We start from the raw sequence: 27,337 nt of genomic DNA, 5'->3' as shown, positions 1-27,337 counted from the left end.
GAAAGCCACCTTAGACCTTTCAGTGGGAAACTGGTCCGACATCATCTCCAGATGCAGGGAACATTGGGAAAGAAAGCCACGGCAAAACTTAGAGTCCCCATCAAATTTATCCGGCAAGGATAGGCGTAGACCAGGAGCGGCCACTCGCTGCGGAGGAGGTGCAGGAGCTGGCGGAGGAGATGATTGCTGAAGCTGTGGTAGTAACTGCTGTAGCATAACGGTCAGTTGAGACAGCTGTTGGCCTTGTTGCGCTATCTGTTGTGACTGCTGGGCGACCACCGTGGTGAGGTCAGCGACAACTGGCAGAGGAACTTCAGCGGGATCCATGGCCGGATCTACTCTCACGATGCCGGCTGGCAGGTAGTGTATCCTCTGTGCCGGAGAGGGATTGGCGTGGACCGTGCTAGTGGATCGGTTCTAAGTCACTACTGGTTTTCACCAGAGCCCGCCGCAAAGCGGGATGGTCTTGCTGCGGCGGTAGTGACCAGGTCGTATCCACTAGCAACGGCTCACCTCTCTGGCTGCTGAAGATAGGCGCGGTACAATGGAGTAGACAGAAGCAAGGTCGGACGTAGCAGAAGGTCGGGGCAGGCAGCAAGGATCGTAGTCAGGGGCAACGGCAGGAGGTCTGGAACACAGGCTAGGAACACACAAGGAAACGCTTTCACTGGCACGATGGCAACAAGATCCGGCAAGGAAGTGCAAGGGAAGTGAGGTGATATAGGGAAGTGCACAGGTGATCAGACTAATTGGAACCACTGCGCCAATCAGCGGCGCAGTGGCCCTTTAAATCGCAAAGACCCGGCGCGCGCGCGCCCTAAGGAGCGGGGCCGCGCGCGCCGGGACAGGACCGACGGAGAGCGAGTCAGGTACGGGAGCCGGGGTGCGCATCGCGAGCGGGCGCTACCCGCATCGCGAATCGCATCCCGGCTGGAGGCAGTATCGCAGCGCCCCGGGTCAGTGGATCTGACCGGAGCGCTGCAGTGAGGAGAGTGTAGCGAGCGCTCCGGGGAGGAGCGGGGACCCGGAGCGCTCGGCGTAACACTCAGTGGTTAACAACTTATCCCCTATCCTAAGGATAGGGGATAAGTTGCAGATCGCAGGGGGTCCGACCGCTGGGGCCCCCTGCGATCTCCTGTACGGAGCCCCGACAGCCCGCGGGAAGGGGGCGTGTCGACCTCCGCACAAAGCGGCGGCCGACACACCCCCTCAATACAACTCTATGGCAGAGCCGAAGCGCTGCCTTCGGCAATCTCCGGCTCTGCCATAGAGATGTATTGAGGGGGCGTGTCGGCCGCCGCTTCGTGCGGGGGTCGACACCCGCTATCTGGCCGGAGAGCCGGGGCCTCGTACAGAGAGATCGCAGGGGGCCCCAGCGGTCGGACCCCCCGCGATCTCAAACTTATCCCCTATCCTTAGGATAGGGGATAAGTTTTTCACCACTGGACTACCCCTTTAAGGGTGCAGTAACACATTTAACATACATCCGAATAACAACAATAAGATAATGATAAAAATATATTTATTTCTTAATAAAGTGCATAACATAATCAGTGTGCTAAGAAGTCCCTCAGGGGGCTCAACACTTGTGCTGCAAGGCTGCCTGAAGTGGTCCGAATCCACAGGACAGCCATTGGTGCTGGGACACTTCACATGAATTGTCACCCATGTTTCCCAGAAGAAGGTTAAAACAATATATCAAAATAAGAATTACTAGATAAAAATTTTTACTGCTCTTCATTGATGAAGAATAGTTCTGTAACATGGCGTAGTACAGGCGCACCATGCTGTGGCACGTAGAGAGTCTACAACACCAAAGTAGAGATCCCCAGGGACTCTGTGTGCTTGAAGTCTCAATCGTAGTTTACTGGGCAGAAGTCTGTTGAAATTGCTCTTTCCCCTTTTACTATTTTCTGTTAGTGAGTTATATAATCAGGTTGTAGCTTTTTATATACAGAGATTTCTCCAAGGTGGCACTACAGATCCTGACTCATTGGCCCTGATTTACTAAGAGTGTCGGGTTATTTTCAGAGTGTTTTTTTTTTATCCCCCGACAATTTTTTCTCATGCGTATTTATCAATGTTTCGCACGTTGGGAAAATTCTGTCACATGATATTAAATTCTGTCGCACGGGGAAAAAAAGTGTCGCACAGGAAAAATAAAGCTTAAAGCAAATAAATAAAGCAAAGGAACTCTGCACCAGGACGTAACTTTACATTCATGGTCGTCAATGGGTTAACAAACAAAAAGTAAAAAAATAAATAAATAAGGAATTTAAAAAAAAAAAAAAATTTTTTTAATGTAATATAAAAATGTAATATAAAAAGCTACTAAAGGGACGAAGTAACAGGGTTCAAAAACCCACCCATTTTAACAGATTCCCCATTCCTCAAGGCAGTCGGGTTTTCAAGTTCAGTAATTCACTATTTTTCTGGTGGGTTTTTAAATATAACTGTCAGGTTTTCAGGAAATTGTCAGGAAGACACCCTTAATTATGCAAACCATGTCCCGTTAGTCAGGTTAAAAAAATACTCCAAGTAATTAGTAAACTGATGGGTTTTTACCAGTAAAATGTGTCGCACAAAGTGTCGAAGAGGACGTGCGGCACAAATTGTGACGCATAACCTGATAAAAAGAGTCAGGATCGCGTTAGTAAATCAAGGCCATTATGTCAAGTGTTACGCCGAGCGCTCCGGGTCCCTGCTCCTCCCCAGAGCGCTCGTGGCGTTTTCCTCTCTGCAGCGCCCCGGTCAGACCCGCTGACCGGGAGCGCTGCACTGACACTGCCGGCGGGGATGCGATTCGCATAGCGGGACGCGCCCGCTCGCGAATTGCATCCCAAGCTACTCACCTGTCCCGGTCCCCGGCTGTCACGTCCTGGCATGCGCGGCTCCGCTCTCTAGGGCGCGTGCGCGCCAGCTCTCTAAGATTTAAAGGGCCAGTGCACCACTGATTGGTGCCTGGCCCAATCACTGTAATTAGCTTCCACCTGCTCCTTGCTCATATAACCTCACTTCCCCTTCCCAGCATTGCCGGATCTTGTTGCCCTTGTGCCTTGAGAAAGCGTTTCCAGTGTTTGCCTTACCAGTGTTTCCCGACCTTCTGCTATCACCATTGACTACAAACCTTGCCGCCTGCCCTGACCTTCTGCTACGTCTGACCTCGCCTCTGTCTAGTCCTTCTGTCCCACGCCTTCTCAGCAGTCAGCGAGGTTGAGCCGTTGCCGGTGGATACGACCTGGTTGCTACCGCCGCAGCAAGACCATCCCGCTTTGCGGCGGGCTCTGGTGAATACCAGTAGCAACCTAGAACCGGTCCACGCCAATTCCTCGCTGACACAGAGGATCCACATCCAGCCTGCCGAATCCTAACATCAAGTCTTCCTCCTTCTATTGCTCTGCCAGTTGCACGCTTATTTTGTAACCGCAAGAAGCTCAATTCCGACTTCCAGCTTTGGAGATATTCCCAACGTATCTGTGTAAAAGCTCAATGGGCCCCGAGCTGGAGGGCTTAGTAGTGATCCGCATACTCCTTGTAAGGACAGGAAAGTGATGTGGATTCTCCTCATGTATGAGTCACTGACAGCGGCCTTCTTAGATGATAACACTGGCACAGCACCATTCAGTATCATAGTATGATTCACATTTCGCTTAGTCAGAATATTGCAGTGCCGAATTCAGTGCATAATTGTTACATGTGCCTGCAGTCCTATGCAAAAACACTTGAATATAAATCATTATAGCGTAATGAGTTGTGTCACATGACACATTTAGCTCTTCAGTATCTGCTAAATCTAGGTCCTTTATATGGGACAAATTCATAATAAATAAGAAAGCCTGAAGAAGCAGAGAGCTTGGTGCAGGGAGTAATATACAGTGGTCCCTCAAGTTACAATATTAATTGGTTCTGGGACGACCATTGTATGTTGAAACCATTGTATGTTGAGACCAGATCTCTATGAAAACCTGGTAATTGGTTCTAAAGGCACCAAAATGTCATCCAAAAATAGGAAAAAGTGAGGATTAAAGAAAAATAAGTAGATAACGAATACAGATAAAGCAAGTCCTTACATATAAAAGTAAGAAAGATCTGCTGGGAGCTGTAAATCACTGTCTATGTCAGTGTTTCTCAAGCAGGGTGCCTCCAGCTGTTGCAAAACTACAACTCCCAGCATGCCCGGACAGCCAAAGGCTGTCCGGGCATTCTGGGAGTTGTAGTTTTGCAACCGCTGGGGGCACCCTGCTTGGGAAACACTGGTCTATGTAGAGGACAGGAGCTTCTTAGGGGTCCTGTACAGTACACGCAATGTCCTAAAAAAGTGACATGGAGTCGCCCTCACCTGGTGTCCAAAGGAGCAGGTAACCCTGGTACAGGTAAAGTGTACAGAACATGTAATACTTCCCTGTACTGTAGGGGGCGCTACCAGACACCAGTCAGTGCATACACTTCAGTAATACAGGGGTTTTTCCAGTAAATTGCCCATTCTAATTGGTCAGTTCTTCCAGCCATTGACACGTTTCACAGATCTGGACTGTCTGTACATTGTATGTTGAGTCTGGTTTCAAGTTACAATGGTCCAGAAAAGACCATTGTAGGTTGAAACTATTGTATGTTGAGGCCATTGTAAGTTGAGGGACGACTGTACTATGTAATCCCTTTTTAGTAATGGACTATTCTACCACAGTCAATGCATTAATGTCATTTAACCACATAGTTGTTCACATACAGAAGTACCCACAGTACTTATGGCAGCTGCCCATGATAAATGATCTTTTTGTTAGCTCATTTAGTACTATACACAGCACCTGCTAATGTCAGTGTCATAGGCAGAGGACTTTACAGTAGTTTCTTTATGGTGTCAGCCCCTGTTGCTGGCCTTCAGCTGTTCCACTGAATGGAAGCTCTACCAGTCTCTGCTTCACAAATCTGACGTTCTTCTTGTGTTACAATAGCAGATAGCTAAAAACAGCATACCCACATGGTGCAGCCTCTTGTGCAGCTGATCCCTGGTGCTTGAGGTTGCAGTAGAGGGAAGCTACAAGGCATGGACAGGGTGTTGTTAATGGCCTTAAAGGGGTACTCCGGTGAAAACCTTTTTTCTTTTAAATCAACTGGTGGCAGAAAGTTAAACATATTTGTAAATTAATTCTATTAAAATTTTTTAATCCTTCCAGTACTTATTAGCTGCTGAATGCTACAGAGGAAATTCCTTTCTTTTTGGAACACTGATGACATCACGAGCACAGTGCTCTCTGCTGACATCTCTGTCCATTTTAGCAACCATGCATAGCAGATGTATGCTAAGGGCAGCATGGTGGCTTAGTGGTTAGCACTGCTGCCTTGCAGTGCTGGGGACTAGAGATGAGCGAACTTACAGTAAATTTGATTCGTCACAAACTTCTGGGCTCGGCAGTTGATGACTTATCCTGCATAAATTAGTTCAGCTTTCAGGTGCTCCCGTGGGCTGGAAAAGGTGTATACAGTCCTAGGAGAATCTTTCCTAGGACTGTATCCACCTTTTCCAGCCCACCGGAGCACCTGAAAGCTGAACTAATTTATGCAGGATAAGTATCAACTGCCGAGCCGAGAAGTTCGTGACGAATCAAATTTGCTGTAAGTTCGCTCATCTCTACTGGGGACTTTGGTTCAAATCCCACTAAGGACAACAATAAATAAAGCGTTATTATTATTATAATAACGTCAGCAGAGAGAACTGTGCTCGTAATGTCATCAGAGAGCATTCCAAAAAGCAAAGAATTTCCTCTGTAGTATTCAGCAGCTAATAAGTACAGGAAGTACACCGGAGTACCCCTTTAAAAGGGGGCCACACGTCCATGCTTAACAGAACCTTTTTCAATTGGAATCATTTAAAAAAAAAATGCTGCTGTGTCCAGATATGGCAATTGCACACTTGTTATTCTTGTTATTCTTGTTATACTCCCTGGTGTTCAATCAATTAAGAATAATTCAGAATATCCACCTAATGTGTCCAGTTTTGGTGGGCACACATGCTCAGTCCCATTGCCCAGGCATTAGTAATCTGTGCTAGGGGCTATCCAGGAAAAACTTTATATATATATATATATATATATATATATATATATATATATATATATCAACTGGCTCCAGAAAGTTAAACAGATTTGTAAATTACTTCCATTAAAAAATATTAATCCTTTCAGTACTTATGAGCTTCTGAAGTTAAGGTTGGCAGAAGGTAAGATAAAGTTTATCACCTTTATTCTGGCAGCCCAGTTATATAGAGGTAAGTACATTTTCACTACAGTTCTCCTTTAACCCCTTAAGGACCAGGCCATTTTATACCTTAAGGACCGGAGCGTTTTTTGCAATTCTGACCACTGTCACTTTAAACATTAATAACTCTGGAATGCCTTTAGTTATCATTCTGATTCCGAGATTGTTTTTTCGTGACATATTCTACTTTAACTTAGTGGTAAAATTTTATGGTAACTTGCATCCTTTCTTGGTGAAAAATCCCAAAATTTGATGAAAAAAATGAAAATTTTGCATTTTTCTAACTTTGAAGCTCTCTGCTTGTAAGGAAAATGGATATTCAAAATATATTATTTTTGGGTTCACATATACAATATGTCTACTTTATGTTTGCATCATAAAATTTATGAGTTTTTACTTTTGGAAGACACCAGAGGGCTTCAAAGTTCAGCAGCAATTTTGAAATTTTTCACAAAATTTTCAAACTCACTATTTTTCAGGGACCAGTTCAGTTTTTAAGTGGATTTGAAGGGTCTTCAGATTAGAAATACCCCATAAAAGACCCCATTATAAAAACTACACCCCCTAAAGTATTCAAAAAAACATTCAGTAAGTGTATTAACCCTTTAGGTGTTTCACAGGAATAGCAGCAAAGTGAAGGAGAAAATTCAAAATCTTCATTTTTTACACTCGTATGTTTTTGTAGACCCAATTTTTGAATTTTTGCAAGGGGTAAAAAGGAGAAAATTTTTACTTGTATTTGAAACCCAATTTCTCCCGAGTAAGCACTTACCTCATATGTCTATGTTAATTGTTCGGCAGGCGCAGTAGAGGGCTCAGAAGGGAAGGAGCGACAAATGGTTTTTGGGGGGCATGCCGCATTTAGGAAGCCCCTATGGTGCCAGGACAGCAAAAAAAAAACACATGGCATACCATTTTGGAAACTAGACCCCTCAGGGAACGTAACAAGGGGTAAAGTGAACCTTAATACCCTACAGGTGATTCACGACTTTTGCATATGTAAAAAAAATATATATTTTTTTTACCTAAAATGCTTGTTTTCCCAAAATGTTTACATTTTTAAAAAGGGTAAAAGCGGAAAATACCCCCCAAAATTTGAAGCCCAATTTCTCCCGATTCAGAAAACACCCCATATGGGGGTGAAAAGTGCTCTGCTGGCGCACTACAGGTCTCAGAAGAGAAGGAGTCACATTTGGCTTTTTGAAAGCGAATTTTGCTCTGGGGGCATGCCGCATTTAGGAAGCCCCTATGGTGCCAGGACAGCAAAAAAAAAACACATGGCATACCATTTTGGAAACTAGACCCCTCGGGGAACGTAACAAGGGGTAATTTGAACCTTAATACCCTACAGGTGTTTCACAACTTTTGCATATGTAAAAAAATATATATTTTTTTTACTTAAAATGCTTGTAATAGCAGAAAATACCCCCCAAAATTTGTTAGGCAATTTCTCCCGAGTACGGCGATACCCCATATGTGGCCCTAAACTGTTGCCTTGAAATACGACAGGGCTCCAAAGTGAGAGCGCCATGCGCATTTGAGGCCTAAATTAGGGACTTGCATAGGGGTGGACATAGGGGTATTCTACGCCAGTGATTCCCAAACAGGGTGCCTCCAGCTGTTGTAAAACTCCCAGCATGCCTGGACAGTCAATGGCTATCTGGCAATACTGGGAGTAGTTGTTTTGCAACAGCTGGAGGCTCCGTTTTGGAAACAGTGGCGTACCAGACGTTTTTCATTTTTATTGGGGAGGGGGGTTGTATAGGGGTATGTGTATATGTAGTGTATTTTACTTTTTATTTTATTTTTTGTTAGTGTAGTGTAGTGTTTTTAGGGTACAGTCGCACGGGCGGGGGTTCACAGTAGTTTCTCGCTGGCAGTTTGAGCTACGGCAGAAAATTTGACGCAGCTCAAACTTGCAGCCGGATACTTACTGTAATCCTCCGCCCATCCTCCGCCCAATCCTCCACCCTGTACATTCACATTGGGGGGGACATCCAGCTGTTGCAAAACTACAACTCCCAGCATGTACGGTCTATCAGTGCATGCTGGGAGTTGTAGTTTTGCAACCGCTGGAGGCTCCGTTTTGGAAACAGTGGCGTACCAGACGTTTTTCATTTTTATTGGGGAGGGGAGGGGGGCTGTGTAGGGGTATGTGTATATGTAGTGTTTTTTACTTTTTATTTTATTGTGTGTTAGTGTAGTGTAGTGTTTTTAGGGTACAGTCACACGGGCGGGGGGTTCACAGTAGTTTCTCGCTGGCAGTTTGAGCTGCGGCAGAAATTTTGCCGCACCTCAAACTTGCAGCCGGATACTTACTGTAATCCTCCGCCCATGTGAGTGTACCCTGTACGTTCACATTGGGGGGGGGAACATCCAGCTGTTGCAAAACTACAACTCCCAGCATGTACGGTCTAACAGTGCATGCTGGGAGTTGTAGTTTTGCAACAGCTGGAGGCACACTGGTTGTGAAACACAGAGTTTGGTAACAAACTCAGTGTTTTGCAACCAGTGTGCCTTCAGCTGTTGCAAAAGCTACAACCCCCAGCATGTACGGACAGCGGAAGGGCATGCTGGGTGTTGTAGTTATGCAACAGCTGGAGGCATACTACTTTGGCTGGGGATGCTGGGGATTGTAGTTATGCAACAGCTGGAGACACACTGGTTTGCTACTTAACTCAGTGTGCCTTCAGCTGTTGCAAAACTACAACTCTCAGCAGTCACCGACAGCCAACGGGCATGCTGGGAGTTGTAGTTATGCAACCACCAGATGCACCACTACAACTCCCAGCATGCACTTTAGCTGATTGTGCAAGCTGGGAGTTGTAGTTATACAACAGCTGAAGGTACACTTTTCCATAGAAAGAATGTGCCTCCAGCTGTTGCAAAACTACAAGTCCCAGCATGCCCATAAGGGTATGCTGGGAGTTGTGGTGGTCTGCCTCCTGCTGTTGCATAACTACAGCTCCCAGCATGCCCTTTTTGCATGCTGGGAGCTGTTGCTAAGCAACAGCAGGAGGCTGTCACTCACCTCCAACGATCCTCGCTGCACCAGGTCAGTCCCTCGTCGTCTCCGCCGCCGCCGCTGCTCCTGGGGCCCCGATCCCAACAGGGGCGCCGGGTATCGGGGTCCCCAGCACCGGGGTGCACGTCCCGCACCCGCTCACGTCCTCCGGAAGAGGGGCAGAGCGGGTTGCGGGAGTGACACCCGCAGCAGGCGCCCTGATTGGTCGGCCGGTAATTCGGCCGACGAATCAGGGCGATCGTAAGGTGGCACCAGTGCCACCTCACCCCTGCTGGCTCTGGCTGTCAGCCAATAATTCCGGGTCACCGGGTCACTGGAGACCCGATTGACCCGGAATCCGCCGCAGATCGCTGGACTGAATTGTCCAGCGATCTGCGGCCATCGCCGACATGGGGGGTCATAATGACCCCCCTGGGTGATATGCCCCGATGCCTGCTGAACGATTTCACCGGCTCCGCTCCAGATGGTTGCGGGGGGCCGGTAAAACACATGACGTTCTCATACGTCATGTGTCCTTAAGGACTCGGAAATGGAGACGTATGAGAACATCATGTGTCCTTAAGGGGTTAAAGACAGTGATTGACTATAAGCCCAAAAATTCTTCTGGAACAATTTTTTTTATAGTAAAAATGGCTGAAGTATAATGAAGAAAAGCATCTGAAACATACCTTGACTGCTCTATGAATTCCAGTAAAAAATTCCTAAACTTTATATTCTTGCCCATACCACACTCCTGTAGGCGCATTCTTCTCCCCAAACCCATGCCATAAAGTAAAAACACCTCGCGCTTTGTGTATTGTTTTGTTTGCAAGAGGCAAGCATGTTTTTCTGGGGTCTATACGTCACACGTGTCAATGATAAATCTTTTTTTCTTCCCCTTTTAACACTGGGAACAATTTATGTCAAAGTTTTTAAAAGGAAATCCAAATGCAAACCAGATGTGGCAGAACTGCAGGAACACTTGCTGACTTGTTTGTTTCCATTTTTATTTTATTTTCACCTTCGTTTGGGCCCAGCAAAAAGATTCTTTACAGATCAATTACACTGGCTTCATATTTGGCATACTGACATTTTATTGGGAAATGGGTTACACATCTATTTTTGTATTTTATTTAGCTTATCGCCTACCATATCATATATATAGAAGTGCTCATTCTATAGATATAGACACAGTCGTCTCATGTATGGATGACCCGGAGACTTTTGAAAAGTACTGGGCTCAGCAAACTTTTAAAGGGAAATTACCTACATCCCTTTGCGTTTTTTCTCCCCCATGGATAAAATCACTTCCTGGTTTCCTCTCTGACCATTGATCCTGCAGTTGCCAGGCAACAGAAGACACACTTTCCCTCAACCCCCCTTGTTTGCATGTCCAGTAGAGACTAACAAGCAATATGCAGTTGAACTGAGCATGCCTGACCGTCCCACTGGATGCCCTAAGTTGGTCGTAACCAAGGGCAATAGGGCAAGACAATGCAGGCACATGGGGGAGATTTATCAAAACCTGTACAGAGGTAAAGTTGACCAGGCAGTGGCCATTAGCAACCAACCAAGCCTTTATTAATAATGAAAGAAGCAATCTGATTGGTTGCTATGGACAACTGGTCAACCTTTCCTCTGCACAGGTTTAGATAAATCTTCCTAATGATATTTAATTTCACATAATGAATCCTGTTACACCCCATTAATTGAATGTGGCACATTGAGACTACAGCTTCTGTAAAAGCTGACTTTATCTTAAAGGGGTACTCTGATGGAAAACATTTTTTTTAAATCAACTGGTGCCAGAGAGTTAAACAGATTTGTAAATGACTTCTATTAAAAAATCTTTACCCTTCCAGTACTTTTTAGCAGGTGTATGCTACAGAGGAAATTCTTTTCTTTTTGAATTTCTTTTTTGTCTTGTCCACAGTGCTCTCTGCTGACACCTCTGTCCGTGTCAGGAACTGTCCAGAGCAGCATCATTTGCTATGGGGATTTTCTCCTGCTCTGGACAGTTCCTGATACGGGCATCAGGTGTCAGCGGAGAGCACTGTGAACAAGACAAAAAAGACATTCAAAAAGAAAAGAATTTCCTCTGTAGCAAACAGCTGCTAAAAAGTACTGGAAGGGTAAAGATTTTTTAATAGAAGTCATTTACAAATCCGTTTAACTTTCTGACACCAGTTGATTGAAAAAATTTTTTTTCCATCGGAGTACCCCTTTAAGGCTTTATTACATGAAATGATTGGCTGAACAGGGTGATATTGCTCTTTATCATACGGCCAGTGATCAGCTGACGAGCGAGCAAAAGCTTGTTGGTCGGCTGATTGGGTCATCAAAAAATCATAGGCCATAGTCTGCACATCTCCCTGTGTAATATTGTGTTGCTCGCGAATATTCGCAATTCGAATATTATTCGCGAATATCGCATATTCGCGAATTCGCGAATTTCGCGAATATAGCGCTGTATATTCGTAATTACGAATATTCGTTTTTTTTTTTGTTTTTTTTTCTTCACAGTACACATCGTAGCAGTGGAGACACACACTCTAGGGACAGGCAATAGAACATCCTCTGCGTCAAATACGTGGGACTCTACCGTTACAATGCTTGGTTGGACCTGTAAGAGGGCCTTACTCTGCCTTAGATTCAGTATACGTGTTACAGGAAGTATACATGTTTTTCTAGAGTAAAACACTAGGGGGAGATTTATCAAACCTTATGCTAGAGATCAATGGAGCAGTTGCCCATAGCAACCAATCAGGCTGCATTTTTAAAAAGGTCCCTGAAAGCTAGAATTTGATTGGTTGCTATAGGCAACTGCTCCACTGATCTTTGGCACAAGGTTTGATAAATCTCCTCATGGTTTTTCCTTGGGATAGACCAGTTGGCCCTTGAACCTCAGTTAATCAGAATTTAAGGGCCATGAGACTCCAACAGGTACCATGTTCCCTTCATTGTGTACAGAGGCACAATGGCTTGTCCATATGTGTATCTGTGTCTGGAACTGCAGAATTAGTGTTGCTTAATGGTAGGGTCACAAGTGCCATATTTTACTGCATATTTTCGGCAGCTGATTTTGCTACCCATTGACTTCAATGGGTAGGAAAATAAGCATCAGAAAATGTGCCGCAAAATATGCAGCCAAATACGCAGTCACCCTACCCTAAGGATACGTTTACACAGGTGGATTCCACAGTAACAGAGCACCATTGATTTCAATGAGATTCTGCTGCGCTGTTCACATAACAGAATTTCCAAGGGGAAATTCAATTTCCGGTGTCCACAGAAAGAATACACATGTCTATTCTTTCTGTGGTCTTCTCATGGAAATGCATTGCCGTCTATGAGACGGCACGTTTCCTAGCGGTCCCTGTGTGAGCATAGCCTATTAGGACACATGAACAGAGGTTGATGGAAAAATAGTGCATCCAGAGCTCATGGGTGGGGTCCTCCTCAGATACATTATAATATCTTGATAGCAGTTTGTAGCAGCAAAAGCCAAAATCTGTCATTATTAAAGAGATACTCCGGAGGAAATTACAAAAATATATCAAATGAACTGGTGACAGAAAGTTATACAGATTTGTAAATTACTTCTATTTAAAAATCTTCCAGTACTTATCAGCTGCTGCATGCTCTGGAGGAAGTTGTGTAGTTCTTTCCAGTCTGACCACAGTGCTCTCTGCTGCCACCTCTGCTTGTGTCAGGAACTGATTTCTTGATTTTAGAGTTAACAAAAATTGGCGTCAAATGTCAGAATCTTATTTGCTGCCTGTTATTCCTTACTGTGCCGACTGTTTAACGCATCTTACTTATCTGTGATTCTTTTATCGCTGCCTCTGGAAACCTGAAGTTTGGATGTCCAGTTTATGTGATCTTGCAAAAGCTGAACCTAAAGGTAGTACACTTGTGTGTGCTGTGTACCCTAGTGTGTTAAACGTGTGCTGTGTAATAATTCATTGCAGATAATGTTCAGTGCATGTGGACAACTACAAGCAGATGTGTACCTTGCATGATGTTTACCACCATTAGAATTATTTTACTCCACCATATTAGATTGGTTCAGACATACACTGGCTCTGATACAGCTTTGCTGCATTATTTCTCTATAGCAATGTTCTCCAAACTGAGGCCCTCCAGCTGCTGTAAAACTACAACACCCAGCATGCCCGGACAGCCAACGGCTGTCCGGGCATGCTGGGAGTTGTAGTTTTACAGAAGCTGTAGGGCCTCAGTTTGAAAACCACTACTCTAAAGCCTTAAAGGGGTTATCCAGGAAAAAAAAAATTATATATCAATTGGCTCCAGAAAGTTAAACAGATTTGTAAATTATTTCTATTAAAAAATCGTTATCCTTTCAGTACTTATGAGCTGCCGAAGTTGAGTTGTTCCTTTCTGTCTAAGTGCTCTCTGATGACATGTGTCTCGGGAACCGTCCAGTTTAGAAGCAAATCCCCATAGCAAACCTCTTCTACTCTGTGCAGTTCCCGAGACAAGCAGAGATGTCAGCAGAGAGCACTGTTTCCAGACAGAAAACAACAACTCAACTTCAGCAGCTGATAATTATTGAAAGGATTAAGATTTTTTAATAGAAGTCATTTACAAATCTGTTTAACTTTCTGGAGCCAGTTGATATAAAAAAAAAAGTTTTTTTTCCTGGAATACCCCTTTAAACTTGTATCATATTGCAGACTTCCTCTTCAGAGTCACTTTGCTTGGTGAATATTCTATAACTTAGGCTTGGTTCACACTATGGAATTCAGAATACGATATTTCGCTCCAGCAGATTCCCATTGATATTAATGGGATTCCGTTTCACTGGGCAAATGACGGATCTTCTGCCGACAGAATTTCCACGGAATGATGTTGTTCATTCTTTCTTGTGGAATCCACCTGGAATACATTGCCATCTATGGGTAGGACAATGTGTCCGTGTCCTGGCACCAACTGATACGTAATATTTCTGGGCCAGAGATTCCAAAGTGTGAACCTAGCCTTATACATTTTCCCCCGCAGCCACATTTTCCCCCTTGTGGTTGTCCACCATGTTTGTGTAGACTACATGCATTACATTTTGCAGTACTGGTGGTGTGCTAGATTGTTTTTTAACATTATAATTTAGATATGAAGCCTGTAAAAATAATTACCCCCCCCCTCCCCTTTCCATTACATAATTTTAATTTTGTTTAACAAAATTGAAAAATTGCGCTTGTGTAGACGTCCGTGCACGCTGAGCAGAACATTGTGTTATAACATAGCATAGTGAAATATGTTTTAACTTTTTTTTTTCTTCCAAATAATGGATTTTTTAAATATAAATAGGAACAAATCTAGGCGAATGTTCAAAGAACCTGTAACTAAATTGACTTGCCTCCTCCTGTCTTTGGTCACTTACTGTGGATTCAGGAGGAGTATGGACCGATTACAAGCGCATATACATACATATATCTATATAGTTACATATATTTCTAACCAGTTAAGCCTATGACCCTGCCGAGATATTATGTTGGGGAAAATATAAAGAACTCTTTGGGGACTTTTATATTTGATGGCCTATCCTTACGAAGGCCTTTTATATCAGATGAGTGGGAGTCCGATGGGTGCATTACTTACCTGGCAAAGCTCCAAACATTTGATAGAAATGGTGCCTGGCATTGCAACAGATTGCTATGAAGTGAATGGAACAACCTGCAATATCAAATTACTCTGATTAAAGGGGATGTTAGCTCCGGGGTTGGGGGTTATATAAAAATGATAAAGATGCTATCTATACCTGCATCCTCTGGCCTCCTCCACCTGCTGCCCAGAAGTAGATGGTCCTTTGGGTCCTTTGCTGGTCTCTCCTTCTTTCAAATGATGTGCCTTTCCAACCTCACAGGACTTGCCCGCTCAACCAATCAGTGGCTGCAGTGTTGTTCCGCCTCAGTCACTGATTGGCTGAACAGGCAGATATCGTGGGGTTAGGATGACACAGAACCCTTAAAGGGTAGCTCCCACCATCCTTTTTTTTTTGCTAGCCCGTTTCCCCCCCCCCCCCCCCGCTACGGCACTAGCCCGTTCACTCCTCCCCCCCCCTTCCCCGCCCCGCATACCCTATTCCCTCATTACACTTGCAGTTACTGCAGAATCTGGCAGCGGGCGTGCAGGGACAGCGGCGGCAACGAGGCGGCGGTGATGTGCGGGAGGAGTGGCCTCCCAGCCAGTGGCCGGAGAGCCAATGCACTCGCTCCCGCCTGTCTGATTGACAGGCAGGGAGCGAGTGCAGCCTAACTGAAAAAGGACTGATTGCTACTCCAAAATCAGTCCTTTTTCAGTGGCCGGTTTTTAAATGTAAATTAAACCTTTTTAATGAAAAAAAAATTCATAAAAGTATATTAGAGATATGTTGTAGTACAGAAATACTACAACATATCAAAAAATAAAGTTGGTGACAGTGCCCATTTAAGAAGTGGAGACCAGCAGATGACCAAGAGGGCTGGTGCAGCAGCTGCAGGGGTCCGGAGGATGTTAGTTAAAGGGGTTATCCAGGAAAATAACTTTATATATATATATATATATATCAACTGGCTCCAGAAAGTTAAACGGATTTGTAAATTACTTCTATTAAAAAATCTTAATCCTTTCAGTACTTATGAGCTTCTGAAGTTAAGGTTGTTCTTTTCTGTCTAAGTAATCTCTGATGACACGTGTCTCGGGAACCTCCCAGTTTAGAAGAGGTTTGCTATGGGGATTTGCTTCTAAACTTGGCGGTTCCTGAGACACGTGTCATCAGAGAGCACTTGGACAGAAAAGAACAACCTTAACTTCAGAAGCTCATAAGTACTGAAAGGATTAAGATTTTTTAATAGAAGTAATTTACAAATCTGTTTAACTTTCTGGAGCTAGTTGATATATAAAAAAAGTTTTTTTCCTGGATAACCCCTTTAAGCATGTTGATTATTTTGATACAACCCCTTTTTTTGGAGCAAATTTGTTTTGTTTTGTCCAGACAACCCCTTTAAGTAATTATTTCCAAAACATGAAACACAAAAATGTGTTTTTTTATGTTGCATAACTAAACAGAGGAAATTTTTTGTACACCAATTTGCAACGCAATTGCAAAGGTCCTGCAAACGACCACCATATTGTCAATACCTCCTAGCATATGACATTTTTTGTACAGTAATACTCGCGTGCTGGAATTTATGCTTTTTCTACTGACCTCTAATACCAGGTACAGTCACTACTGAATGTATTCAGTACATCCCCATCAGTCAGCTGAATGACAGGGGGTGCTGGGAGTCCGACACCTACTGATTCTAAGGATAGACCATCACAGTAAAAGTCACAGAAACACCTTTTAACTTTTCTCATAGAAAATGGACTACATTTAAGTATGCAGATCCCTCCAGGGTTGCCAACTTTTTTTTTTTTGTCCTTTTTTTGGACAACTTTTTATAAAATCACTGATGGCCAATATTATTTGCATACAAGTTGGAAAACAAAATGAATATGCTTAGAATACATTAGTAGCATTTACCATGGACAGTAACAAAATCCTTACATTCACAATCACCTGTACAAGCTTCTATGGCTTAAATATAAAGCAAAATAAAAACCCAAGGACATATCCATGTTGAATTAGGGCTGGGCGGTATGACCAAATGTGTGTATCACGGTATTTTTGTAACTTTTGGCGGTTTTGTAAATTTTTTAACTTTTGGCGGTTCTACGGTATATAACGGTATTTCCTCCTCCTCTGTCTGGAACGTCGGACAGCCGTAAGCCTATCACCGGCCGCAGCCATGTTCCACCTCGGCCGGTGATAGGCTGAGCCCACTGTCATGTAAGGAGCCGGCTTCTTACATGACAGTGCGCTCAGCCTATCACCAGCCGAGGCGGAACATCGTTGCGGCCGGTGATAGGCTGACGGCTGTGCGACGTTCCCGTCCCAAAGAAACAGATGAGGCCGGTTCCGGACCAATGGGAGGTAAGATAAAGTTTATTTTGTTTAGTTTTTGTAGCCCGGGCATAGGGATACCGCACAGTATAGAGCAGTGGTCTTCAACCTGCGGACCTCCAGATGTTGCACAACTACAACTCCCAGCATGCTGTCCGGGCATGCTGAGAGTTGTAGTTTTGCAACATCTGGAGGTCCGCAGGTTGAAGTTCACTGGTATAGAGTGTCAGCGCCGGGGGCCGCAACAAACAGGAGGACAAGGAGGGCAGTGCTTGTGGGTGACATGTAGTGTTGAGCGGCATAGGCCATATTTGAAATCGCGAATATTCGTCATATATTCGCAAAATTCGCATATTCGTAATATTCTCGTTTTATTTTCGCATATGCATAAGCGAAAATTTGCATATGCAAATTTTCGCATATGCGAAAATTCGCACTCCAGTCTCACATAGTAGTATTAGAGCTTGAAGCAGAGAGGGGGGATCACTGTGATGTTTAATGTGAAAAAAAAAAAGCCAATATTCATAATTACAAATATATAGTACTATATTTGCGAATATTCGCAAATTCGCGAATATGCGATATTCGCGAATTCACGAATATGCGATATTCGCGAATAAAATTTGCATTGCGAATATTGGCGAGCAACACTAGTGACGTGAGTATTTACCCCGATGGGGACAGCGCTGGGCTGATAATTAATTGGGGGGGGGGGGGGGGCAGAACAGCACTCGCAGGTGACATGTAAGTAGTTCCCCGAAGGGGGCAGCGCAGCGCTGGGTTGATAATTCATTTATTTCCGAGGGGGAGGGGCCAAACCAATATTGCGGTATGGGGAGAAATTCATTTCCTGCAGCACAAAAATGTTGATATTCGGTATGAACCGGTATACCGCCCAGCCCTATGTTGAATATATCCCCCTTTTTTTACGGAAGGTCCAGGAATTTATCTACAACTAGCTCCCAGACTGCTGAAGGTAGTGAGAACTCTTCCCATGTATAGCCATATTGCTAATGCATCAGAAATGATCATTTCTTTTAGTTTGTGGAAGGAAAGTTGTTTCAATCTAGACAAGTTTTTGGAGCCCATTCCTTGATGTAGCAAAATGAAGATAAATTCAAAATAATGGTCATTGATGATAGGGCACTGGGTACCATCCGCCATCCTCCACCGCCAGGCCACCAAGTGCTAAGTGGTGAGTGAATGTATCCAGTGTCCATTGTTACTAATCAGCAGATGAAAGGTTCCTCAATGACTAGTTGGAAGCGTCAGTCCTGCCAGGGTTTCCCACTACATTCCCTTTGTCTCTGACATAGAGTCTTACTTGTTTCTATTGCATGTCTATGATGTCTTGCTCATAACTATAAGGCTGTGAGGCCTGTTTATACACAGTTTACTGTGAATTGTGAGAAAGCATAAAACCATCTTCTTCCACATAAACATGCGCATTATTTTTACGCTCTGCAGATGTCTGCTGCGAGGGCTCTTATTCTTTTTTATACCCAACGGCAATAATACCTTATAAACAGGCCCAATAAATGTGAACGAAGCATAAAAGCAACTTTCTAAAACTATAAAAATGTCATAAAAGATATTCCATTGTCCTCTGTTGCTATGTGACCTATCACAATGTTCTGCTCCTCGATCATTTATGCTTTCTAATGGATGACCATAGAGCATGCAACAAAAATCATGGGTTTTAGTGGTTCACGATCATGTGACCTCAGGGAAGGCTGATGTCAATTTTTTTTTACAGCGTGTTTATAAAAATATTTCCATGGGGATGGGTGGATGCCCGGACGGGGTTAATTCTAGTGACATATCCTCCATGGATGTGAACCTTAATGGCAAACAATTTGCTTTAGGTCTTTCCTACTCCTGGTGATGGGAAATCTGCAATAGATTTCATTCTTAAAGGGGTATTCCAGGCCAAAACTTTTTTTAATATATCAACTGGCTCCAGATAGTTAAACAGATTTGTGAATTACTTCTATTAAAAAATCTTAATCCTTCCAATAGTTATTAACTTCTGAAGTTGAGTTGTTGTTTTCTGTCTAACTGCTCTCTGATGACTCACGGCCCTGGAGCTGTGCAGTTCCTATGGGGATATTTTCCCATCATGCACAGCTCCCGGGACATGACATCATCATTAAGCAGTTAGACAGAAAACTTCAGAAGCTAATAACTATTGGAAGGATAAAGATTTTTTAATAGAAGTAATTTACAAATCTGTTTAACTTTCCGGAGCCAGTTGATATATAAACAAAAGTTTTTGCCTGGAATACCCCTTTAACAAAGCAAATGTTCTATTCCCAGTTTAAACATGATGTTAAAAAACCTTATATTTTTAGGTTACAGGAATTGTTTCATTGCAGACAACCTCTTTAATATGAGAGTGGAGATTAGTTGATGGGGAACCTGCTATACATTATGGCCATCACCCTATGGCAGTGGCTACTACAGTAATGGCTGTAGTGTAACTGGGTGGGAATTTAGGTGATTGTATGCCTGTGCAATACATGGACAACTCTGATGGAACTGATGGAAAACAAGTGGGGGAAATAAATCCATGGCTAGATAGGGCTATTCATCATGGTTGCGGGCTTACCTTTTTTTTATTTTATTGGTCCTCTCCATTGGTGAGATAGAAGTCTTTTTGGTAATATGCAAACAAGGTTCAAGTGCCATTTCCCATCATTGCAAGAGCCCAGGGGAGTACAGCCTATGCCCTCTTTATTGGCATGTGGGTTGATGCAAGTGGACCCAGGGATGGGATAATAGGCACATGGACTACACATACATGGGTTTTTGGCATTTTTGAGGAACACCCCCTGAGCACTTGAGCCTAATTTGCATATTAACTAAAAGATTATCTCTTACCACTGGAGAGGACTATAGTAATGAAATGTTATGCTTGGAATCCTGATGACTATCTAGTCATTGGTTTATTTACCTGCTGACAAGTCCATTTTTTAAAGTAGTCCACACGCAGTCCTAATATAAATAGATTATATGCTTCACTATGAGTATACAGGTTAGGAAACAAATTTTAAAATTGAAATACAAATATTAATTGTCCCTAATTGAAAAATAGATCCAATCTGCAAAAGTCAAATCTGCATGAAGCTTTGTATGCTGTTCCCCCATACTCCAGTAATATTGGAGACAAGGACTGATATGAATGATTGTAGTCCACATATAGGGCACTGAAAAATGTTCCTTATATTAGAAGATAATTAAAGGGATGTGTGTTGTGTGTTGTTGTTTCTTTGTTTTTTAGCATGAACAAAATAAAACCCCAAAAATCTGTTAAATGTCTTGTCAGCATTTCCGTTCTCTTGTGCGTTGTACGTGGTGTTATTGTGACCTCAAGTACTTGCAGTCACATGTCTGTATCGGCTCAGAGCACATGTCCAGTATTTAGGGACTGAGGTGTGACAGTAGACTTTGTACACTTTTAAAGTTGCCTATCGAACAGCCACAACACACAAATTGCAATTATTTTCAATGATATCATGATTGAGATGAAGCCCAAACCTCTCAACCTGTTGTTGCATGCAAAAGTATTCTATCTTATTTTTCCACTCTTTTAAAATATGTTTCTTTCTTACATTTCCAATTACTACAATGAAAGATTTCCATCCTGGTCACAGCATTCCTAAAACTATTTTGTTACAACAAAAGGAGATACCATTGCTAAAGAGAATCTTGATGTTCTTGACCAGCTTATATAGCTAAGTATACGGACTCTCAAAAATCCCATCCAAATGTGCTTGTTGAAGATCCATACAATGCAATAGGCATTAACATGTAGTTAGTGCTTTCTTTTATGCTATATAGCCTCCAACTTTGGGATGAATTTAGAACACCCATGGGCTCTGAATTCATTCCAAAGTTGTCAGGCTGAGGCCTATGCGGGATAGTTAGGATCCTCGACATTAGACTCAACATATCATTTGGTTATAGGCCTTACTTGGTCACCCTAGAATATAGAAGAGGCTTCCACAATTTATTTATTTTTTGCCATGGTGTCATTGATTACAGTAGCACTATTAAAGTCATACACATACATATGACCCACCTACATAAAGGATCAACCTAAAACATTGTGTGGGGGGGCCTCCTGACTCTTTTATGACAGAGACAAATGATGTTGGAAGGGGAGGGAGGGTCAGGTATGTTGGCATGTTGAATTTTAATGCCTGGTTTTTTATCTTCCCCTAGAAAACCCACCGCTAAAGGTGTCTGGCAGCAACTTTTGGCCAAGCATGCATATGTATGGGGTATTAAAGGGGTACTCTGCTGCCCCAGAGCTGTGCTGCACAGAGATCGCAGATCTCTGCGATCTCTGTGCAGCACCTGGTGTTCTTTTAGAAAGCTGGGTGCGGGCGGCGGGGGTCGTGATGTCACGGCCACGCCCATCTAGATGTCACACCATGCCCCCTCAATGTAAGTCTATGGGAGGGGGTCCTTTGGATAGGGTATAAGATGTCTGTGGTGAAGTACCCCTTTAAGGATTAAAACGAGTGCCAATCCAACAAGTGTATGGGCATCTGTTTTGTTCACACTTACGTTTCTAACATGTCTTCTGTATTGATTGGTGTACTGCCATCTCTCAATGAGTTCACTTAGCAGAATACATTTTTTGTTCTGAACGCAGCAAAGACAATCTGAACACAGCCTATATGGCTGCTACTGTTTATCTGTTAAGAATGCATGGCTTTGTGCAGGGTGTTATACACCTGTTAGCAGTGTTTATGGCTAATATGGGTGTTGTTAAGTGGTGCTGTTCTTAGGACCAGCGACAGAGGGGCATGTTAGGTGATGTGAGCAAATGCATGAGAGATTAAACAGAATTCCACTGAATGGAAACTATTTGATTAGAAATAAATATTATCTTTCTATTCAATTACTTTCACATATATGGGCAACCTACTCCACAGCACTGTAGATTTTATTTTCCCACATCAATCCCTGTTCCCTTGGGGATTACAAAATAATTTTACAGTCTTTACATTTTTTTCATTATCGGCATGCATATGGGAGATGTTCACCATGTGAACGTTCAGGTGAGGTGAACGTTCACATGGTATTCTCAGATGCAAACTTCTCTTGTGCCATTAGGACATTATTTCCTCTTTTTAGTAGGTTGGTCTGATGGCTACTATTGACTGTCCACCAGGCTTGACCAATGAGAGCAGTACCACAGTCACTTAATTTTAGTGATCAATGTCAGTCCCTCTGCACCACCCCACCCATCAGACATATATGGGGTGTCCTATCAAAATGCCACAATTGTATATAATGCTGCAGCCCTCTTACTCATAAATGGTAGCCCTCTTACTGAAAGGAAATGGTATATTACAACTCTGGACTATATAGTTAAAAGCTAACCTTTGGTTGATACAGGTAACGGGGCCAAAGTAATCAATGTTCATACAAGACATGAGCTTTTCTATATTGTGTATATTCATTGCTCATTGAATAGCCCCAATACGGTAGCTGCAATCTCTGTCAAACATCATTATTTGGTATGCAGTTTATCTAAAGGGGTTAAATGAAGAAAATGTTGAAGAACTGCTGCAGAATATATATATGGAAAATCCTCTTTGAAAGAATCTGGCGCTGGGGCTTTATGTCTGCTGCTTGAAGTAAACAGTGTACAGACCTTCTCCTCCTTCCTTTCTCTCTCTCTTCCCCCCTCCTCCTTGCTATTCCCTCCCCTCCCTCCCTCTTTACTCAGTTTTACTCATGTGTTTCTGTTTAAGAACTCTAGTGCAAATGAATATGATTGGCGTCTACAGTCGCCTCTTGACTTCCAGCTGGAGTCATAAGAGAAAGCACTTTTTCCTTGCCGAGTAGAGCCGTTCACTTTCTCTATTAGTTTACATGGGGCCCTAGCTGCAATTCCACTCACTTTTTTCACTTCTTAGTCTTTGCTTGTCATATCAGGAGGATCTGAACCAGCTCCGACATGAAGCCCTATGACTGATTTGCCCAAAGTTCTTCACCACAATTTTTTTCTCTTTTTTTTCCCTTTTCCATCAAATGTTTCTCCTTGCTCCTTTTTCAAGGGCCAGAAAGGGAGACATCTATATGGCCAGCCCTTTGGACCTATGCTGCAAGCAGAGATTGTGTTCTGATTGGCTAAAATCTGTTGACAAGTTGGCCTACCATGAATCGGATGGACGAAGGTCGCTCTCGAGGAGCGATGTCTGGAAGGTGGCTGACTGCTTGCTTTTTCCCGTCCCCAGGTGCTGATGGCAACTCTGAACCCATGATCCTGGAACAATATGTTGTGGTGTCCAACTATGAGAAGCAAGAAAACTCTGAGATTAGTCTGAAAGCTGGGGAGCTCGTGGATGTCATCGAGAAAAATGAAAGTGGTAAGACCTCTTCATATTTTTGTTTTGTGTAAGCTTTTTGTCTCCATTCTTACAAGTGTGCTCTGTGCTCCCCTCCCATAGGCAAGGCTGTACATTAACTACATCTGGTACTGAACTTGGCTCAGGAGGTAAAACGTTTCCCCAGTTGATTTGGGCTCCTAGCCAACAATATTGCCTTGCTCTGTAAGAATGTCTCCTATGCCTTATGTATGGATTAGTAATATTGCATCACTGTTTTAACCATAGGGGCACCACCTACTTGTTTGTATGGGTGTCAACTGTCAAACCAGACAGCTGTAATAGTTTAATTCATTATCAAGTAATTATTAGTCAACAATGTAGCTGTATTTTTTTTCATACGGAAGCGACAAGAGCCAGTCATTGTGTCATTGTTTCTGAATTGTGCAGCCACACATTGCTGGATCCTTAAGCTACGTGTATTGGATTGGAGGCTCTTTGAGGCCAAAGGGGATAGCTGTCATTTTTGGCACATACTGTACAAGTTTCTATTTCATCTATGGCCTGCAAAACTCCTTCCCAGATCAGGTTGTGTTTTGTTGCTTTTTTATTGTTACAATATGGCTCCGATCAGCGATTGGTTGATATTGTGTATTTCCAACCATAGTGACATAAGCAAACAGTGCAGTTGTTCCGGTTGAATATTTAGTTAATGCCATGTGTGTTTACATTCTAGCTACTTGGTTTTTAGTTCTGCAAGTATCCCATATCACTTTATCCTGTGCATTGTACATTGTATTGGGCTTTGTTGCTACATGCTGCTGTGTTGTCTCATTGTGCGTATCACAGGCCCGTTTCCAAAACTCCTGTAAATGTGGCAGTCTGTCTGGGAGATCATTTCACCCATCGGTTTTTCTTTCTGTGGTTGGGATGGAAGCAGTGGGTGGAGACCTGAAATCAAAGTGTCAGCAAACGTTTCTGCTGCCTGGGCTAGAAAAACTATATTTTAGGAAGAAGGGATTGGCAATTTGTTCCATACAGCATGAGCCAGTAATGTTTCAGATTTAGCTACCGCAATGGAGAATTCCAGAGATCATGGTAATTTATATGTGGAGCCCCTGAGCCTGTGATAGTCCATCATCCTTTTCAGACATATTGTTATTATTGAAGTCCATTTCCTTGCCTATAGCTTCACTATTTACAATCATAAACAGGAATTTGAAGGGAATGCATCACCTGGATTTGTTATGATAAATAAAACCAGATGTTGATACATCCTCTTATTTTTCAATTTTTTTAATTTCCTGATTGTAGTTTTTTATTTAGTTTTTATTTAGTTTTCTGTACATGGTTATGGAGGCAGCCATATTGCCTAATCTGCTGTTAACAGCATTCAGAGTTATGCTTTACTGCAGCCATTAATGAGAGAGTGTTGGAAATATGCTCTGTGACCTGTGCAGAGGTCATTGTGCAGGGAGGGGTAGGAGGCAAGCTGTTATTTTGAATGGTGAATCACGTGTTCCCAATATGTGAGTTAACTTTCATTGTAATTCTGCAAAAGTGATCCCCTTATAGAACAGGAAGTGTTAGCCTAATATAAGGCCAGAATGAAAATGAAAACTGCAAGATTGTAGGATTATAATAAATATAAATAGAATCATAGAAAATTTGAAAAAAAATTAAAATAAATAAATAGCCACATCTGTCTATCAATATTTATGTATCACCAAAATTCTTAAATACACGCTTAACAGAAAAATGTATCCAGCGGGAGGGGATTTTTCAAAACTTTTCCCACTTAAAAGTCTATTAAAAAATAAAAAAACTTTCATTTGCCTCCAATGTCCCTGGCTATGAGCCTCTTTCGCTCAGAAATTGTGATGCCCGGGCCTGGAGTGACGTTAGGGCCTGGAGTATCACACTGCCCCTCAGCCAATTACTGGCTGCAAGAGTGATCTATAACAACATAAACATGATATATTAACAGAGCATTTCTATTGTTAACATGTCCTGATATACTGACTGTTATCAGGACATGTAATCAGGATGCTTGTTTACATGTATATCAATAATAATAATTTATTTATATAGCGCCTACAGATTCCGCAGCGCTTACAATTATGGGGTACAAACAAAGACAAGTATCAGACATAATATTACACAATAACTATTCAAACAAGAGGTGCGGGGATATGTTGAGGATATGTAGAGGCCTATTAAAGAATGTTATAGGCCTGTCTGAAGAGATGTGTTTTCAGGCCACGTTTGAAACTATGGATGTTGTTGTTGAGTCTGAGGGATTGAGGGATAGCATTCCAGAGAACCGGTGCAGCACGAGTGAAGTCTTGGTGACGGGAGTGAGAAGTTCGGATTATAAAAGATGTTAGTGTGAGATCATTAGCAGATCGGAGAGAACGTGTAGGATGGTAGACTGAGATGAGAGAGGAGATGTAGGGAGGTGCAGCATTGTGGAGAGCTTTGTGTGTGAGACTGAGGATTTTGTACTGTATTCTGGACTGAATTGGGAACCAGTGTAGTGACTGGCACAGGGAGGAGGCATCGGTGTAGCGGCTGGAGAGGAAGAGGAGTCTGGCTGCGGCATTAAGGATGGACTGGAGAGGCGAGAGTTTGGAGAAAGGAAGGCTTATTAGTAGGGATCGACCGATTATCGGTATGGCCGATATTATCGGCCGATAATCACGATTTTGGGCATTATCGGTATCGGCAATTATCTTGCCGATTAGCCAATAATGCCCCGCACCGTCCCGCGACCGCCCCCTCCCCCCCCGACCCGCCGCACCGCACCCCCCACCGTGATGCTGGGCGGTATACCGGTATGGATTTTTGCCCATACCGCTATATCGGTCGGGCCCCTCCCCCACCCTCCGAGTCAATAAAAAAATAAAACTTACCCGTAATGGGGGTGGTCCGGGCCATCCATCGTTCATGTAGTGTCCGGGGGCGTTCCGGGTGGAGGGTGGTCCGGTCCGGGCTGTCCTTCTTCTCCGGCGGTCATCTTCTCCACTCCGGGCAGGCTCCGGCCTAGTACACTGCATAGACGCCGCTACGCCGTGACGTCAGGTGCGTCGCTGCGCACGGGTGTCACTGCGCAGCGGCGTCTATGCAGCGTACTAGGCCGGAGCCTGCCCGGAGTGGAGAAGATGACCGCCGGAGAAGAAGGACAGCCCGGACCTGACCACCCTCCACCCGGAATGCCCCCGGACAATACATGAACGATGGATAGATGGCCCGGACCACCCTGACAGGTAGGGGGAGAGAAGCGGGTGGTGGCGGTGGTCTATGGCCCCGCAAAAGCCACTGCAGATCATTGATTTAAAGCACCCGCTTTAAATCAATGATCTGCAGCGGTGTCGCAGGGGGTTAAATAGCCGATAACTTATACCGGAATATCGGTATAAGTTATCGGCTATCGGCCCTAACCTGCACTGATTATCGGTATCGGCCCTAAAAAAACGATATCGGTCGATCCCTACTTATTAGTAACGAGTTACAGTAATCGAGGCGGGAGTGAATCAAAGCAATAATGAGAGTTTTAGCAGATTCAGTATTGAGAAACGGGCGGATTCTGGAAATGTTTTTGAGATGCAGGTGACAAGAACGTGAAAGGGACTGAATATGGGGAGTGAAAGACAGATCAGAGTCAAGTATAACTCCAAGACAGCGAGCCTGCTGCCCGGGAGTTATGGTAGTACCACATACCGAGATGGAAATGTCAGGGTTTGGTACAGTATCAGTTGATGTAGAAAAAACAAGAAGTTCTGTTTTCGA

At 43.4% G+C, this 27,337-nt stretch overlaps 1 protein-coding gene and 1 long non-coding RNA gene across 7 annotated transcripts in view; one reads left to right on the top strand and one right to left on the bottom strand.

Moving 5' to 3' along the window:
• Positions 1-10,660, bottom strand: part of LOC130281937 (uncharacterized) — a 59,173-nt gene extending 48,513 nt beyond the window's left edge. Inside the window, exon 1 of the long non-coding RNA XR_008846169.1 lies at positions 10,526-10,660. This is a non-coding gene — a long non-coding RNA (uncharacterized LOC130281937). The remainder of the gene's footprint in view (positions 1-10,525) is intronic.
• The window catches only part of SH3PXD2A (SH3 and PX domains 2A), a 373,845-nt gene that overhangs the window by 275,251 nt on the left and 71,257 nt on the right, over positions 1-27,337 (top strand). For 3 of the 6 annotated variants that reach the window (XM_056529706.1, XM_056529709.1, XM_056529711.1), the window contains one exon: positions 23,459-23,590. In XM_056529706.1, the coding sequence (XP_056385681.1) occupies positions 23,459-23,590 (132 nt within the window). Of the gene's footprint in view, positions 1-10,675; positions 10,721-13,118; positions 13,164-23,458; positions 23,591-27,337 lie in introns of those variants that run through there. The other 3 variants (XM_056529705.1, XM_056529708.1, XM_056529710.1) reach the window with 2 other exon arrangements.

This window comes from Hyla sarda, chromosome 7, assembly GCF_029499605.1.
Source record: "Hyla sarda isolate aHylSar1 chromosome 7, aHylSar1.hap1, whole genome shotgun sequence".
NCBI lineage: Eukaryota > Metazoa > Chordata > Amphibia > Anura > Hylidae > Hyla > Hyla sarda.
Note: the sequence above shows the minus strand (reverse complement) of the source record. Positions and strands in the feature narration are given on the sequence as shown.